Source organism: Myxine glutinosa, chromosome 4 (genome assembly GCF_964187855.1).
Source record: "Myxine glutinosa chromosome 4, kmMyxGlut1.1, whole genome shotgun sequence".
NCBI classification, from domain to species: Eukaryota; Metazoa; Chordata; class Myxini; order Myxiniformes; family Myxinidae; genus Myxine; species Myxine glutinosa.
In genome coordinates, this window is record NC_136264.1 from 32,565,823 (window position 1) to 32,584,859 (window position 19,037).

General features: G+C 44.5%; 1 protein-coding gene across 3 annotated transcripts in view; it reads right to left on the reverse strand.

Moving 5' to 3' along the window:
* LOC137424579 (guanine nucleotide-binding protein G(i) subunit alpha-3) overlaps positions 1 to 19,037 on the reverse strand; it is a 73,869-nt gene that overhangs the window by 7,690 nt on the left and 47,142 nt on the right. For 2 of the 3 annotated variants that reach the window (XM_068112175.2, XM_078775626.1), the window contains exons 4-9: positions 16,859 to 17,000; positions 15,522 to 15,679; positions 13,655 to 13,783; positions 10,827 to 10,956; positions 10,025 to 10,178; positions 3,463 to 3,699 (exon numbers count right to left, since the gene is read on the reverse strand). In XM_068112175.2, the coding sequence (XP_067968276.2) occupies positions 3,491 to 3,699; positions 10,025 to 10,178; positions 10,827 to 10,956; positions 13,655 to 13,783; positions 15,522 to 15,679; positions 16,859 to 17,000 (922 nt within the window). In that variant the 3' untranslated portion in view covers positions 3,463 to 3,490. Of the gene's footprint in view, positions 1 to 2,449; positions 3,700 to 10,024; positions 10,179 to 10,826; positions 10,957 to 13,654; positions 13,784 to 15,521; positions 15,680 to 16,858; positions 17,001 to 19,037 lie in introns of those variants that run through there. The other variant, XM_068112174.2, reaches the window with a different exon arrangement.

The window sequence follows — 19,037 nt, forward strand, 5'->3', positions numbered from 1 at the left end:
TGCATACTTTTTATGTAGTCAGTCTCTGATGGGGAATTTGAAGCATATCTTACTATAATTCACCAAATGTCCGTCTGTCCGTTCGCAGGCACTGCAAAAACGGCTCAACCGATCGCAACGATATTTTGGGTGGGTATTTCTGGGACCCCCGGGAGTAAAATAGGCCATATTGTTTTTCCAATTTTTCCAATTTTCCAGTTTTCCAAACACGATGGAATAATATTTACCGATATGAACAGTGATGTGGCTTTTATTGAAATTCTACAAATACTGTTTATATTTTGATGACAATTATGAACCTGCCACGAATGCGGAAGTGGACAGATGACGGCAATGTGTGGGTTTGATAATATCCCAATACAACCGTCATTCAATCGTAATGTTACATCGTTTAACGTTAATTGTGTTAGTCGTTTTGTCAAAGTATCAATTGATGATTGGAATTGAGTGAATACAATTATGATGTTGAATTCGTAATTGTATTCACCCAACCGTACGGAACTTCACATCAGGATTTAAATATTTGTTTATGTCACGAATGTTGTTAAAAGTTTATTTTTTATATTAATGTTATTTAATTTGTGATTGGAGTTATGCTGTTTGGAAAGAAAAAAGAGATATCGAGTTCAAGTGAATGACGGAATGCCATGACGGTTTCTACTTTCCAAACGTGAAATTCGCGGATCGCCATATGCAGATTCGCCATTGACTGGGTATGGAGCAAACGTACCTGTTTGTTTGCGAACGGGTACGTTTTTCATGGAAGTCCTTCACGAACTTGCTATCCATGTCTGACGTGCGACTGAAGGTGCTACAGGAATGTGGTTTATTGGTTTCATGCTTTAGCATTCACCGTTTCTGTATTGTCTGTTTGCTTCTTGCCTCCCACCTGTGCGTAGCATGGTTACTTCACTAGTAATCTTAATCTAGCAACAAACGTTTTACAATTTCATGTTGAACCCGCTTGGAAGTGACACTGCTGAAGTTTTCAATAACAACTTCAACTTTTATCCCAACCTGTATTTGTCACAATAGCTGACAGGTACACATTCAATTAAAAAGAAGTTAGAACTTAAACTTAGAAGCAAACTTATTTGACAGCAATTCCCTCTCCTGTTTTTACCCTCAAGAGACTGAAGGTGTCCAAATAAGCCTGAAGGTATTTAGCACAGAGCTCTCGCCAACAACAGTGAACATTCCTGCAACAAGGTATTTTAAAAAAAGAAGAAGAAGAAGTTTAACATCTAACGTGTATCTTGTAAATATTTTCAAGTGTTTGTGCGTTTGTATCTCTTTCACGGCTGAACCACAGCAACTAGAGGTCCCAAATTTGGGTGTAGGAACTTCAGAATCTCGGAAAAGTTTTAAGCGTACCCCAACCCCAACACAGGAATTCTCCATGTATTGTTTTTTTAGGTCTGAAAATCATAGGGAAAAAAAAGCCAGCCCAATCTCCATCAGATCGGATTTTTCATACATGCTGGGGGTACCCAGGGTCAGGTCATGGGCACACAACTCCTCCCTCCCCCATCCTGAAAGGAAGTTCTCTGTATCTATGTGTTTGTATGTCTGAATAGGAAGAAACTGACCTCAAACAAAGAAATGAGGCCATTTGCCCCATCATTGCTGTGGTGCAATCTCAGGTGAATTTTTGCTGCAGCTTAAACCATCAATCCTCTTGATGGTTTACTGAAGTCTAAATAACCTGTTCTTGATTCGGGTGAGCCGGCTTGGGTGAGGTACCCATCTCTGCACAGCAAAAAACGACGTGAAGGTTCCTGCACATGTTATGCACTGAAAACATTGAAATCTTGTAAATATTTTCAAGCGTTTGCTTGTGCATGCATTTGTTTTCTGCGTTTGGTCGTGCATCCGTTCATGCATTTGTATGTTATTTTCACAGCCGAACTGCAGCACCTACAGGCCCAAATTTTGGGAGTAGGTACTTCCAATCTGGGCACGGTTTTAAGCTACCACGCGTTGGCCTTGACCTCTGTTTTGAGGCCACCAATGGCCTCTAAAGAGTGTATTTTGGGATGTGGGGTCAGGCAGTGCTGGCAGTGGCCCACACATGAGACCAACTACTCCATAGCTTTTCAATGCCCAACACGTTCCAAAACCACCGCCGGGAAAAGCTCACCCAGCCGGGCAGCACCTCTGGTACTAAATAAATAGCAAATTAAATATAAGAACAAGGATTTGTTACCAGGATGAGCTTTAAACAGTGACTCATCTCCAGGTGACCAGCATCTCAAGTTGTTTCATTAAGAGAACCTCGCTGTTTGAAGGATGGTGAACTGCCTGCGTACGGGCTAAGGAGATACGACCATGTCAATATTGGAGACTTTCTCTTTACATGAACTTGGCATTCTCGAACAACAACACAGAAAGCGATCAACTTGTTTATTATCAATTCTAGGAAAGTATCGGGTAGAAAAAAAAAAGAAGCTACATAACCGGGATGGATTTATTTTCTTGTAAAAAACAACAAAAAAACAACAACAACAACTCGTGGACTACCGGAAATTACCGTTGGTATGCTTTTCTTTTCTTATTTTTGTATACCAGATCGAGGCTCGTGTAAGACACATTAATGACAAAAAAACAAACGGACACATACGACGCAATAAAGGGAGCGGGAGACCAGATGGGGAGAGAGGGAAGCACACAAGTACAACATTTGAGAGCAGGTACATTGGGAGATCTGTGGGAGGAAGAGGGTTTGTGGGGAGGAGGCGTGGGAATGGGCCTGGGGGCGAGGGAGGTAAAAAAAAAAAGACATGGAGTAAAAAAACAAAAAATAAACATTTCAAAAAAGTGGATCTGGGGTGAATTTACGGGGGTAGAAAAGATCAAGGTTTTGAATGGGGGAAGATAAGAGATGGTGGTGAACAGCTGTTTTAAAGACCTGGAGGGAGGAGTGGGATTGAAGAGAGTGGGGGAGTTTGTTCCAGAGTTGGGGAAAGAAATTTACACTGAAGAAAATAAGAAATTTACTTCCCCTTTACACTAAAGAATCACGTGGTTGGTTGCAGAATCGGTATTTCCTTCAACCGATGCACTCAAGTCGTGTTTTCCTGTAACGCAAGACGTCTCTCCGAGCTAAAAGCAGAATTTAACCACCAACGTACAATGCTGAAGAATCTCCTTCACTAGAAGGAGGCAACTACTCTAAACCGGTGAACATTCTTCAACTGGACAACAAATAAAAGTGCCAGCATTAAATTTTGTAGCACAAGCAATGAAACAAGTATCTTGAAAAGAGCAGGGGATCCTTACAAGTGGAGGATTAAAAATGTGTGGGAGCGTTTGTTAAACTGCACTATTGTGCAGCTTTTAAAGTGCATTTGGTCGGTTGAATCATGCTGGTTCAAATTGTAATCCATCTTGTATCACAGAATGGTAATCCATCTATGCTTGCAAGCAGGAGATTCAGCGCTTGTGCGTGAAGGTGTGGAATACCTCTCTGCCGCTTTCCATGGACTTCCGTTCAGTAGAGGCCGCATTGAATGAGGTTGTTCAACATTATGTTTTCAGAAACGACCGCGAACACGATCTGCACGTTCTCGGTGTCTGTTGCGCATGTGAAGTGCGAGAACACACGTTGTCTCTTCTCTTTCTCTTCCTTCTCTTTTGATCTGTTGAGATTTTCAAAGCGGGCCTGGATGTAGGCCGAGGCCTCTTCGTTCGTATTTTCACCTGTTGACGGATAACGGAGACATGTGCTACCGGTCACAATTGTAAGCATTACTAAAATAATTACATTTGTGGATTTGTTGCCAAGTGGTAAACAAGTGGTAAACAGTATAAACCATGATAGAAAACTTTTACTGCAAATAAAAATTATACTGTCTCCCCTATAGCATTAGAGTTGTGAAAACAACCGGAATAGTCATATGCAATCAACCGAAATTCACGTGTGTAGTAAAAGTTTTGGACGCCATAAATTCACCTTCCCTGAGCGGAAACAAAATAGCACTAACACTGATATGGCATGTGCTCCCTTTCAATGACGAGCGTGATGTCACTTCCGTGAAGTGAGGTTACTTCCTCCGTGACAGAGAAATAAACACAATAGGGCTTATGTATACGTATATACATCTTCTGCAAGGACCAATATACAGACTTGGCATTTAATATGGAATATTTTTTTTGTGGGGGTGAACTTACTTTTCAAGATGTCTTAGAACCAAAAGTTCATTGGAATTATGTTGAAATTATTCTAGATTTTGTTAATGTGACCTTTAAAAGAAACAAAAACCACATTTGACATTTCGAAACAAATAAATTGATCCTTGAAAGTGATGTAAACTGATATCGAACTCAATTCATGGACAGTACTGTGTTAAACTTCTGTACGTTTTCCAGAAGTATCTCTTTATTTTGCACATTAGCCAAATTTTTTTTTAACAAAAACAAAAGTTAAATTACGACTGGGATTACGGACAGTAAAATTACAGTTCAGTACTTCGTGTAACCCCCACGAGCATTGAGGAGAGCACGTACACATTGAAGCATGCTGTTCACGAGATTTGCCAAGGTTTGGACAGGAATCGCCTGCCATGCAGTGACAATAGCCTGCTGCAATTCACGCACAGAGGTCGGCTGCTGGTCCAAGTGGTCGATTTGATGCGTTAATTCTTCCCACAAGTTCTCTATCGGATTCATATCCGGGGACATGGCAGGCCACTCCATATGCTCTACACCACAGTCAGCAAGAAAGTGTTGGATCATGCGAACACGATGAGGCCGTGCATTGTCATCTTGGAAGACAAAGTTTCCTCGAAAGGCTGCACGAGCAAATGGAAGCAATGTTTCTTCCAGAATGGCCCTGTACTTGAACTGGTTCAGGTTTCCATTCAGAACAACCACGTCAGTTTTGCCCCCTGCATGAAAAACAGCCCAAACGGTCACCCCACAACCTCCAGCTTGGACTCTTGGCACTATACAATCTTTGTTGTAGGCTTCATGCACTTGTCTGTGCACTCGGACGCGGCCATCTTGACGATAGACCAGAAATCTAGAATCGTCACTGAAGATCACGTGATTCCAGTGTCCTGGCTGCCATTGACGGTGCTCTCTGGCTCACTGCAATCGGCGCTGGCAGTGTTGTCTGGTCAGGCGTGGCTTTCTCAGGGGATGCCTGGCACGATAGGCTGCTTGAACCAGTCGTTGGTTGACTAGCCTTCTGGATACAGGCACATTTGTCAGTTGCTGCCACTCAGCCCTAAGCCGATTAGCTGACTTTGTACGGCCATTGCGGACTAACCGGTGCAGCTGGCGATCATCCCTCCTTGTGGTTCTGCGGGGACGTCCTGGCCTCGGTATTGGAGTAGGGACACCCCTCTGAGCATTTCGTTTCAGGATCTTTGACACCTGACCTTGAGTGATGCCATACTGCCGAGCAATAGCACGCTGTTTCATGCCGTAATTTCGTAAAGCCACCACTCCATGACAAACAGCAATGTCGAGTTGACGGACCATCTCCAGAGGAAGCGGCAATAACTTTTGGAGACGTGCAGCAGTTGTTTTCCACTAATACAGAACACAACAACCCTTGTATACCCGACTGTGAAGCCAATCATCAAATGCACCTGTCTGTACATTTTGCCACGTCACCTGTGATATAATCCTGTTGTTGACTTCTTGCTGCGACAGACAATCAGTGACATGGTTCTTTCAACAAATAAATCACCAAAGTGTAAAAGAAACTCACCAGATTGATATACTGAGTTAAGAAAGTTAACCCAAGTCAAGGAGAAAAAAAAATTCCATATTAAATGCCAAGTCTGTATATATATATTACGGCTAGCTGGTTCGTGAAAAGACGAGGGCCAAACTTTCCCCATGGCTGAATGCACAAGAAGGTTGGATTAATTCTGGATATTGAAGTTGTGGTAGTAGTCGTGGTAGTGATAGTAATACAGGCTCTCGTACAATGCCATGCTTTGAACTCACCAGGGAAACAGTTTGTAGTTACTCCACCTCTATCTAAATAATTTTATCTTACCTCCTCCTTGCCATTTGTTCTTCATATTCCAGCAGTCCCACTGTCACTCGACTGGTCTTCCAATATGGAACATACATAGAAGTAGGAAACTGGTCGATTACCCAACTATAAACTGTCTGATTGGTGATCATGACCAATGATCATGACCTCCACCTCTATCTCTCTCCTTGGATATAAAGCGAAATTATGCACATCCAGGCTCAACACAGTTGTAAAATATCAAATAATTTCATCAGGAAAAGTCACATGTGATTCCTTTTGAAAATTTTGATTCAGACCAAATAAGTTGTGGAGAATAAACAAAATCAAAAGCTCAAGATTTATACTCAACTATCCACATATCTCTACTCTATTCTGCCAGTTATCACTCGTACTCAGATTCTCCTCATTTCATCAATCTAGATACTAAAATGATGACTAAAAACTAACAAGGGAAGATGGAGAAAGCAATGTGCTTGGTTAAAAGGAAAGTCTTTGTTAATATGTCAGGAATGTTTATTTTATTTAATCAAAAAAAATTTTTTTTTTTCTATACTGAATCGAGGCTCGTGAAAGAGCTGACAACCACGAGGGAAAGACAGCACAGGGGGACCACGACGGAAAGACAGTAAAGGGGGACCACGACGGAAAGACAGTACAGGGGGATCATGAGGGAAAGACAGCACAGGGGGACCGCGAGGGAAAGACAGTACAGGGGGACCGCGAGGGAAAGACAGTACAGGGGGACCACGAGGGAAAGACAGTACAGGGGGACCACGAGGGAAAGACAGTACAGGGGGACCACGAGGGAAAGACAGCACAGGGGGACCACGAGGGAAAGACAGTACAGGGGGACCACGAGGGAAAGACAGCACAGGGGGACCGCGAGGGAAAGACAGCACAGGGGGACCGCGAGGGAAAGACAGTACAGGGGGACCGCGAGGGAAAGACAGTACAGGGGGACCGCGAGGGAAGGACAGTACAGGGGGACCACGAGGGAAGGACAGTACAGGGGGACCGCGAGGGAAAGACAGCACAGGGGGACCGTGAGGGAAAGACAGCATAGGGGGACTGCGAGGGAAAGACAGCACAGGGGGACCACGAGGGAAAGTCAGCACAGGGGGACCGCGAGGGAAAGACAGCACAGGGGGACCACGAGGGAAGGACAGTACAGGGGGACCGCGAAGGAAAGACAGCACAGGGGGACCACGAGGGAAAGACAGCACAGGGGGACCGCGAGGGAAAGACAGCACAGGGGGACCGCGTGGGAAAGACAGCACAGGGGGACCACGAGGGAAAGACAGCACAGGGGGACCACGAGGGAAAGACAGCACAGGGGGACCGCGAGGGAAAGACAGCACAGGGGGACCGCGAGGGAAAGACAGCACAGAGGGACCGCGAGGGAAAGACAGCACAGGGGGACCGCGAGGGAAAGACAGCACAGGGGGACCATGAGGGAAAGACAGCACAGGGGGACCGCGAGGGAAAGACAGCACAGGGGGACCATGAGGGAAAGACAGTACAGGGGGACCACGAGGGAAAGACAGCACAGGGGGACCATGAGGGAAAGACCAATGCCAGGGATGTTTCCATTTGAAAGGTAATTACATAATGCATTGAAATGTTCGATGTTATGAAATGTACAAGTGGATCGTGGAGACTCATGGAAATGTATTTTATATTAGTATGGTGGACATAGCTGGCAGATAAGCTTGGATAGTCCAATCTTACCTTAACCTGTATCGGCTGCATCCGATCAGCAAATGAGTTAACTTTAAAGGGTAACTACAAACTGTTTCCCTGGTGAGTTCAAAGCATGGCATTGTACGAAAGCCTGTATTACTATCACTACCATAACTACTACCACTACTTCAATATCCAGAATTAATCCAACCTTCTTGTGCGTTCGGCCATGGGGGAAGTTTGGCCCTCGTCTTTTCACGAACCAGCTGGCCAGGCCTTACGCTCAACTGGAGATGATTTGGGTGGGAATTCGTAATTTATTGAGAGACGTCAACGTGCCTACTCCTTGTGAAGGACACAGTGGGATCTCATAACTTCCACCAACTAATGCGAGCAGATGGATCCTCATCCTTAACATCGTTCTGAGGGATGGTGCACGTTGTCATGATCACCAATCAGACAGTTTATAGTTGGGTAGCAAATCCACCAGTTTCCTACTTCTATGTATGTTCCATATTGGAAGACCAGTCGAATGACAGTGGGACTGCTGGAATATGAAGAACAAATGGCAAGGAGGAGGTAAGATAAAATTATTCATATAAAGGCGTCGGGGAGGGGAGATGGAAAAGGTGTGAGAAAGAAAAGAAATAAGTACTTAATAAATGGATAATAATTAAATAATTAATTGATTAATAATTTTTTTTTAAAACAAGTACAGATACATTCAAAGTACACCGCCCCCATGCCAAATAATTAAATATCCTACAGCACGGCATTGCCGGGGCGCCTTCGGCGCCCGGCAATACCGCAGTGCAGCTCATTGAGGCTGCATTGGGAGGGAGAGGTGTACACTAATTGATTGATTAATTGTATAATTAAAATCAATAAAAGATTATCACAAAATATTTTCATAATCAATTGGCTAATAGCATAACTAAACCACTAGTGCTTCATCTGAAGATGTATATTTTAGAAATTTAATTAAATAAGTCATTTATAAAAAATTAAATAATTAATTGATTACTCAATAAATAATTAATCGATTAATCAATAAATAATTAATAGATTAAATGATTAATCAATAAATCAAAAATATCCTTGATAGCCACATCACTTGGTCACTGTCATGTCCAAATATTAGCTTCCCAGCTCAAAAGGTGCCTGAGATATTGGCCAAATGAGAAAGAAAATAAATAAATGATTAATAATGAAAATAAATAAATAATAATCATAAAAAAATTAAATTATTAATCAATTCGGTCACAGAACACATAAACCACCACCATTTCATCAGAATCTGTAACTGATATTTTTTATTTTTTTTAGTAATTAATCGATTAATCAATAAATAATCGATTAATTGATTGATCAATAAATCAAAAATATCCTTGATAGCCACATCACTTGGTCACTCATGTCCAAATATTAGCTTCCGAGCTCAAAAGGTGCCTGAGATATTGGCCAAATGAGAAAGAAAATAAATAAATGATTAATAATGAAAATAAATAAATAAAAATCATAAAAAAATTAAATTATTAATCAATTTGGTCAGAGAACACATAAACTACCACTATTTCATCAGAATCTGTAACTTGAAAAAAAAATTTTTTTTAGTCATTAATCGAATAATTAAATAATTAATCGATTAATTGATTAATTAATAAATCAAAAATAGCCTTTGCAGCCAAATCACCTGGTCATTGGCATGTCCAAATATCAGCTTCCTAACTCAAAAGGTGCCTGAGTTACTGGTCAGAAGAGAAAGGAAATTTAATTAATTAAATAAGTACTTAATTAATCGCTAATAATTAAATAACTCCTCAATTAATTGATTAATCAAAAAACAAAAATACCGTTTTTGAGAAAGGACTTGCTCACTATTGTGCCGAAATTTCAGCTTCCTAGCTCAAAGGATGGCTGAGATATCGTCCGGACAAACAAACAAACAAACAAGAAAGCAAGCAACAAACAACGAGTGTGAAAACTGAGTACTCTCTTTCAGCGTGCGTCACTGCCGAGCCCCCTTCGGTGCCCGGCAATGACGATTTGCAATGCCTGGAGACGGCATAGGAAAGGTGCGGTGTACAACACTGTTTTGCCAAAGCATGTGCTCGTGAGCAAGTAGAGATAGGAACCAGCTGGATCCGAAGGGAATCAATAGTCAGAATTAATCAGTGGGCAGGTGTGTGTGTGTTTGTGTGTGCGTGCTTGTGTGCGTGTGCATGCTCGCGCGCATGTATGTGTGTGTGTGTGTGTGTGTGTGTGTGTGTGTGTGTGTGTGTGTGTGCGCGCACACACATGCATGCTCGAAGGACATTAGAACGCAATGGAAGGACAAAGCAAACACATTACCAGTGTATTCTGGGAAGCAGATGGTGAGATTGCTTCGTTTTATCTTCTCCTCAAACAGGTCCTTCTTGTTGAGGAAGAGTATTATGGCCGTGTTCAAAAACCACTTACTGTTGCAGATGGAATCAAACAGTTTAATACTTTCGTGCATCCGGTTCTGCAGGAACAAATATCAAGGGAGCGCACACAAAGTTAAAAGTTGTGTAGACATTTTAACAGGTGACATGAATGAGGTCCTTACACACCTTTGATGAATTATAATTATTGTTTGCTCTACTCACACCATACTTGAGCAATTATTAAAATTTGCATGGTACACCATTCTGCCGACACATCAAATGTGAGACCATTGTATGAAATAAATAATGATTGTTTAGAGTTTGTGTGTTTCTGATTTATTTTGATGGCGTTGATGGTTATATTCTTACATTGATGGCTACATCACAAGGATTCTTACTCTAATGGAGCAAACATGGACCTCACCGAATCTCCAAAATTGACATGTGCGTGAAATAGCGCCACCTTTGGTGATAGCTGGTATTACAAATAATCTTCCATTGTATAATATGGAGTATGATGACAAAAATTATAATGTGCATTGACAAGACTATGCTGCAGCACATTGCACACCGAATGTGGGCCGAGAAGGAGAAGGCTCAGATGAAATGGCCAAACATGGCTGGAAAAGGTTGGAGTGACGGGTCCGCTGCTTGTGACAGTGTGATAGGTACGAGGTTATTAAATGGCTCTACTGCCAGGTTTTGTGTTCGCAAGTGGATAAAAAAGGAGGTAATTAATTCCTCACCATTTCTTCATCCTCTGCAAGGACCAAATCGTAAGCACTCATAGCAACACAAAAAATGATGGCTGTCACTCCTTCGAAACAATGAATCCACTTTTTTCGTTCTGACCGTTGTCCTCCCACATCAAACATCCTAAAAACAAAAAACGTACAGAATATACACCATTTGTGACCTTTGGAATCAATCAAAAGTATTTTGTTCAGAAGGAAGTTAACACATGTTGTGGAATCAAACTCAGATCTCTTGCAACGAATGAGGCTTTATTGAACTATTTCTCTACCCATTCCGACAACACAATAATGCAGATTATTAGTTCCATAAAGAAGGTAATCAAAGCATACATCTCTTCCTAGTTTCTTGCAGCAAGCAATTATGCACCTGTTAATCTCAGCAGTCTACAGCACTGGGGATACATTATGCCACCCCTAGCGCACCGAATGGACACAGTTTATATAAGCTTCTTCAAGGTCATCCCTTCACACGGATTGTCTCTTCACTCAGCTCGAGACATTACAACATATTTCACCACAACACATGTCGATTTTTATTGAAGATGATGCGCGTGGAAAAAATGGACGACAGATGTTGAGAGGTCAGCAACACACTGGCAACAGAGCAGAGGGGAACAGGACGAGCGATGGATATACGTACAAAAGAGGTTTGTGTGCAGAGGTAACTGCAGGTGGGAAAATGGGTAGATCCAGCGAGAATGTTTGGTTTCAGACCAGGTAAGTCAACCTTGGGACATGCTGCTTCTCCTCACCCAATGATGGATGGAGGTCCTCAATGTCAGACGTGAGATCAGAGCCGTCTCTCTGGACATATCTCATGCTTTCTATACGGTCTGACATCCTGCCGTATTCTCGAAACTCTCTGCTTATGGCATCCAAGGTCAACAACACACATTGCTTGCAGACTTCCACTACTCTTGTAGTCAACGTGTGGCACTCAACAGAATCCTTTCATCTCTCTGGTCAAGGATTGAGTACACCAAGCCAGTGTTCTGGGATCAATCCTATTTCTGATTTTCATCAATTATATCTCGATTTGGAAAATCCTCTTTATCTATTTTCTGAAAAGACTCCACTCTGTTGTGACATCCCTCATCCTTCAAACAGACAGGCTGCTGTCTCTACCCTCTCTCCAGAACTTGACAAAAATCACAAACTGGTCAAACACTTGGAATGTGTCTTACATTCCAGACAAATCTTATACTCTTAATATCTCTCTCCAAAAGGACGTCTGGTAACCACTCCTATCTACTTTCTTAACAATCTTCTAGAGGACGTTCACAAATTCAAACTCATTGGTCTCACTATCAAACATTATCTTTCTTGGGCAAACCACATTTCAAGGTTGGCCTCCAAATCCAGCTTCAGACTGGGCATGCTCCGTCATACAAAGCCCTTCCTTTGCACACCTCAATTCCTATCCACATCCAAGGCTTTCATCCACAGGTGATTGAGCACTGTTCTCCCCTCTGACCTGGCTCCCCTGCCTCACATCTGGCCCAACTTGACGCCATGGACACCAAGGCCTTTAAGATTATTGCAATCTCCTGCGATGAAGCTGAGTCCTATGGGCCTACCACTTCACCATTGCAGACAGGTCGGTGGTCTTTCTGTCTTCTACCACCTCCTTTCTGGTCTTGCACAGTCTGCTCTTTCCATTATAATTTACCCCCCAAAACGTCCTCCACCCAGGTTTCTGCAGGGGTCACATGGTCCACCATCAACCCCCTTCTGGTGAAACTACCTAAATCCAGGATCACTGCTCACCTCCACTCATGTTTCTCTTTTTTCTTACCTGTGGAATCAACTTCCATATCATCTTCAATGTCATTCTTCTCTGCCGGTTTTCACAAGACATCTGTTCAACACCATCTCAGATCGTCGTCCCCAATCCAAAACCATGATCCTTTCTACCTTCGTTAACCCTACACTCCACCCCACTCCAGTCCCTACTCCTTCCACATTTCCAGTTTACCTTCCTTAGAGGTCCCTTCCGTATCCATCTTCTCCACCCCATGCATCCTCTCGTGTCCCCCATTGCTCCTCACACCCATTGTTTGACAAAGTCTCTATCTACCTTGGCCTTATGCTCTACCTTTGGTGTTTCTACCCCCTCTCTCTCTCTCTGTCTTTCTCTTTCTGCTGTTCCTTTTGTCCTGTTGCACCCTGATCCGTTCAGTGTACCAGTACTAGTTCTTCCACATGCCTCGACGATGTATACAAAGAAAAAAAGGCATCATGGATGACTATAGGTGGACGACATGAAATGGTGGATGGTCACCCTTTTTACATACACCGCCGAAGCTGGACGGATGCTTTGTTTTCACCCCTGTCTGTCTGTCTGTGTCTGTGAGCAGCATATCTCAAACAAAAATATATTGACGGATTCGGCCAAAGTTGGTGGACAGATTGGGTGTGTGACAAGAACAAGCCGACGAGATTTTGGTCAAGATCCAGATGCAGTTTCGGCCTATCAGTGGGATACAAAACGTAAACTTTTCAGCCTGGCGGAGGTACGTGCTCCACAAACTGCAACAAATGGCGACATTCTGCATACGACAACAAACATCCAACTATTTAATGCTCTACAGTCGACACTGAACACACTGTTGTCAGTAAATCTTTCTGATGATACGAGTTCATCGGCCAAAAGACTTCACTCGATAACGACAAGAAATACTGATTTTTGGTGAATACATCAGAACTGATAAAATACCACTGCAACGAACAATGGTGCACATGATGTTTTGCTGTTATAGATTCATCCAAAAACTCTGTCAAATCAAACTGCATCTCGCCCTCTGGTCGAACACACTTACTTAAAGTGGCGCCCCTTGTATGCGAAATGTGTCTCCACGATTCCCGTTGTCTTGACACGGGTCCGTAAGACATCCTCTTGGGTCGGTATGTAATCCTCCTGTCCCAGTCTCTCCAGGTCATTCAGGTAGCTGCACACAAACACACATCCATCTTAGCACTTCATGCTCTTGGTGTTCGCGCTACTTATTCATATGACTGAGATGGGCTTACAGTCCGAGTAAGAAGTATTGCAATAAAGCTATGGAATACTAAATATACACTTTGACTAATTAGAGGGAGTACGATGGTTACTTAAATACAGTCGGACCTCGATACTCACGGTCCCAACATTCGTGGACCCCACATATTCGCGGTTCATAAAATGCGACCTCCTTTGACATTTGCAGTTCCGTGCTCCGCGTATTCGCAGTTTTTCACAGGATTGTTGATTTCTCCTTATGAAACACGAACCGCCGGGAACCTATCCCCATTTTTCCCATTGAAACAATGCCCCGACATTCGCGGATTCAACATTCATGGCATTTTTCAGGAACGTATCCCCCACGAATGTTGGGGTTCTGCAGTACTCAGCTAGTAGCACATATGATGGATGCTGTATCAATCTGAAGGTGCAATGTTTATGCTCAGGAAAAGGGTTAGGAAGAGGACAACACATTGGCTACATAAAATAAAAAATGGAAAATTAATGGATGCCTGATGACTATTCACAATTACCTGCAAATCCTTTTGATTAATATTGAAAATATACTCGTTACGATGTTGATAATAACAACAAGGAGAATTGCTTTGCAATAAATGTCCCCTCCCGGTCCCAATGGATGTTCTTGTTCCGAGTAAAAATGTTCATAACTCCGTGAACAATTGCCGAAACGTCCCAAAACTCAAACTTGTGTAACTTATCACAATAAAGGCATGTACCAAGTTTCAGTTGAATATGTTGAAGGGTATGGAAAAAAGTGCAGTAAATCACAGGTGGGACGGACGGACAGACAGAGAGAGCGCACACCTATAGTCCCCCTCAGCGTAGCGGATGAATTATAGGATTACATTTCCTATCCCCTCCTTCTTTCCCTCCCTCACTGGTGTTCTGCCCAAAAGCTGATTTGGTGGTGTTGAAGCCACCTCATGGCAAGGATTGCATTAGTTGGTTTGCCTTTGCCTTTGTCAAGGCAGGAATTTGTAATTTGTTCAGAGTGTTGGCAATAACTCACCCACTCTTCATGAAAGACATAATGGGCTAACTTGATTTTTTTTTTAATGGATATCGCCCCAGACAAGGCATACAGCTACTCTAGGTAAGGGGCTAAGAGAAAGTTAGAAAAATATAAGGATAAAGCAAAACAAAATAAAACTAAATAAATAAATAATAAATAAAATAAAGATTCATATTAACAGGACAATTGCAGTTACAGCGCTCGAGCTGCTGAATCCAGATGTTATGATATGTGGGTCAGTGAATGATTCATTCTTGTGGGATCCATAGAACATTTTGATGGCAATATTGATCCCTTGACCAAAAATAGCCCAGATAGGGCTGACGGTCATCTCTTGAGGTTGTAGTTCAGACTTCTGCTGATTTGGGGGACCTCCACTGGGAGCCCCCGTGAACCCCAAATCCCTCATCTAAAATCGAAAAATCGAAGACCAAGCGATTGTGTGGGCTACTGTGTTGCATTAATGTGTCAAGTTTCAGTACAATCAGCCAGGTGATAAGGGAGGTGTAGTAAAAACAGCAAAACGTTAACGGACAGATGGACGGACGGACAGACATCCGGACATTGCGACCCATTTCACAAGTTCGTCTCTTTGCGAATCGAGATGGGATGACCTAAAAATGACAAAATTATTGATTACGGAATTCCTCACTAGGCAGCAGAGTCATTCAGCTGGTACTCTCTTGAGCGTGCAAAGCAGGCCTGCACACCACTATCAGCCCAGAGGTGTGCCAACACCACGCAGATCTCCACAGGGAATGAACAATCTTCCACCGTGTTTGCCAGGTCGAAGAGCTGTCGTGCATCATTCTGAAAAATCACAAATGAAGAGTGACATGTGGTAAGTTTTGCCCTACACAAGCTCAAAACAAGCAACTCAACACAGGTGTGTACCTTTCTTTTAACACAAGTATCTCAAGGGGAGTGTTGTGGGTGGGTGGGGAGGAAGGGGAGTGGGAAGGGGGGGGGGGGGGGTGAGACTGCACCGATGGTGAGACCACAACTCAAATCCACTGGGACTCTGAATGGCTGAAGCGCACCCTGATCACACATGCACAATTGCACATACCAATATCCATATATGGAGATAACAACCAATGACACACACACACACACACACACACACACACACACACACACACACACACACACACACACACACACACACACACACACACACACACACACACACGTGATTTGCCAAACCTGTCTCCTGCTGTGCGGGTGACTGGCTAATAACAAAAGTAAAAATAACAAGGCCCGGAGTGAGCGGACAGTCATCTCTTGAGGTTGTAGTTCAGACCTTTGCTTATTTGGGGTACCCCCCCCCCCTAGGACTTCCCCTGATCCCCTGGGAGCCCCCATGATCCGGAATTGAAAAATCTCAGACCGAGTGATTCTGCGGACCATCGAGTAAATAAGGGATGAGTAGGGATCCGAAGTTTGGCAGGTAACACACCCTGGGGGCCGCCATGATCTGAAATCGAAAAATCTAAGCCCGTGTGATTGTGTGAGATACCGTCTTGTATTCATGTGTCAAGTTTCAGAAAAATCAGCCGGGTGATAAGGGAGGAGTAGAAAAAAACCCAGCAAAACACTAAGGGACGGACGGACGGACAGACTGACGGACGGACAGACATTTGGACATCACGACCAATTTTACAAGGTCAGCTCTTGGAGATCTCTTCGAGATGACCTAGCAATGTGTCCGTAACCCTAACATGAAAGGAAAATGAAAAAAATAACAATAGTATTGAAAAATGTGCGAAATTGTAATGTGATAAACACCAGGCAAATATGCTTCGTGATGTATAAGGCAGTTAAAGGTCATATACTGCATATAAAGGTCATATACTGCATATAAAGGTCATATACTGCAGACTCTTACCTGCAATCACTCACTACATGCCCAACTGTGCTGTTACGTTTACGTGAATCGCAGGTAAAAGTGTGCAATGTAGGAACATGCAACCGTAGGGCGAGTCTTACAGCTCGTTCCGGATCCCCAAAGTCGATGTGTAGGTTCCCCATGGCATGCAGGATGGCCACCATGGATTGAATGGTGTTGCTGTACACCACGGCACAGTATTTCTTGCATTCCTCTTGTGAAAAGCCTGTATCATGAATGATCCTGGGGGGGATTTAAAAAATAAAACAAATTGGATTCATTCACCGTGCGCGGACTTGCATCATTTCTGTGGGCACAGCTTTACCACCGATGCTGTGCCCCACAACTCTCTTTCTCCTTTAAATCGCAGCAGAAATTTAGAATTTGACAAGCGGCCATTTTAGTTCAATGCCAGAGACGTCCGCTTCTCCTCGCTTCCGACGGCGGTTAGCATACCTCGATCAGCATTCTGTTCCTATTTTTAATTGAGTGTTACTCCTAAAGGGTACCTCACACCAAAAAATGGTTTTTACGGACGTCCACGGATGTTCTTTCTCCGGCAGCGTTGCGATTTTTTGAGCAAAATCGTGAACACCCGGGAGAGGATTTTGCTTGACCGTGACCGATTCACAGCGGTTTATTACGGTTTAGTACGGACTGCTACGGCTTCGTTGCGGATATACACGGTGGAGATACGGTGCCTCTACGTTTGCTTGCGGATCCTTACGGTTCCCGGCCCAGAATATAAAAACGCCCCCCCCCCCCCCCGCTCTCCCCTCATTCTGCTGCTGACTTCCAAGGGGGCAAGACCTATCCAGGAGAGCCATGGACGGAGCACCCGCTGCCCAGAGAGTCCAAGGAGAGGGAGAATCATTGCGGATGGTTAAGATGGCCTTACGGAGTCTTACGGTCGTGTTACGGCAGTTGCGGAAGCGTTGAGGAGGCGTTGAGGAAGCGTTGCGGTCTAGATTTCCGTAGCACTGCCGTAATTGTCTTACGAGAGTTTTGGTCTGGACCAAAACTCTCGTAAGAAATTACGACCCCTCCCGGACGCTTAAGGATCCATACGAATGCTCCAGGAAGCGTTGAGGATGTCCCAGGTGCCACAAGGAATGCTCCCGGTTGTACACGATTTTTACGCCGCAACGCCGCCGTAAGCGTCGTAACGACCCCGTAAGGCCGGTGTGAGGGGGGTTTAAAGGTCTGGATCAAATCTACTTTAATCCAGGTTTTCATGTTGTGATGCAATATGTTGTATTGTCTCGAGCTGAGCGGCGAGACTATCCACGTGAAGAGATGACCTTCAGGGAGCTTATATAGACTGTTGTAGCAGCTACCGCTGGGTTTTCACAATCGCCTTGCACCTACCAAGGACGCGGAGCGATCACCATGCCGGGCTCGTCCAGGACGCCCGGGCAGGCCTGCGCTCAACTTGCCAGGCCTCGGCCGGGACGCCCGGCCACGCCCCCTCTCGCCGTTCCCGGGCAAACGCTCCGGGATAATGTGTGTATATATATTGCTGCCCGATAAACGGGCTTTTGGGAGATTACCTGAGCTGTTTTGTTTGAATAAAGCAACTCGGACGAATTCCAGCTTTTTTGTCGCGTCCATTCTTCCGATCGACGTGGGAGCACGGCTCCTTCATTGGTGACCTACCGACATGGACACGGCAGTTGCCCTCAAACTGCCTACCTTCTGGGAGGCTCACGTGGCGGTTTGGTTCGCACAGGCGGACTCCCTGTTCGCCCTGCGAGGCATCACGGCCGACGACACCCGCTTCCACCATGTGGTAGCAGCGCTCAGTTCAGCCACCGCGGCCCGCGCCCTGAGCCTCCTCGAGAGCCCGCCAGCCGCTGACAAATACGGCGCGATTAAAAAGCTCCTCCTCGACGCTTTCACCCTCCCATCGGCGGAACGCGCACGGCGCCTGCTCGACCTGCCCGAGCTCGGCGACACGCACCCGTCCGAGCGAATGGACTACATGCTTTCGCTGCTCGGCGAGCACTCTCCGGCATTCCTGTTCCGGGAGCTGTTCCTCCGTCAGCTGCCTAGCCCGGTACGCCTCGCCCTGGCAAGCACGACGATCACGGATCCCCGTGCCCTCACCAGGGAAGCCGACAAGATCTCCGCGGCAGGCCAACGCATTGCAGCAGCGACCTGGGGCCCACCGCCGTCCGACGCAACACCCATGGCGCCCGAGCACCCGGCACGGTCGACGACCGAACTGCCGACGCAATCGGTGACCGCTACGCCGAGCCGACCACCTCCAGCACGACGACC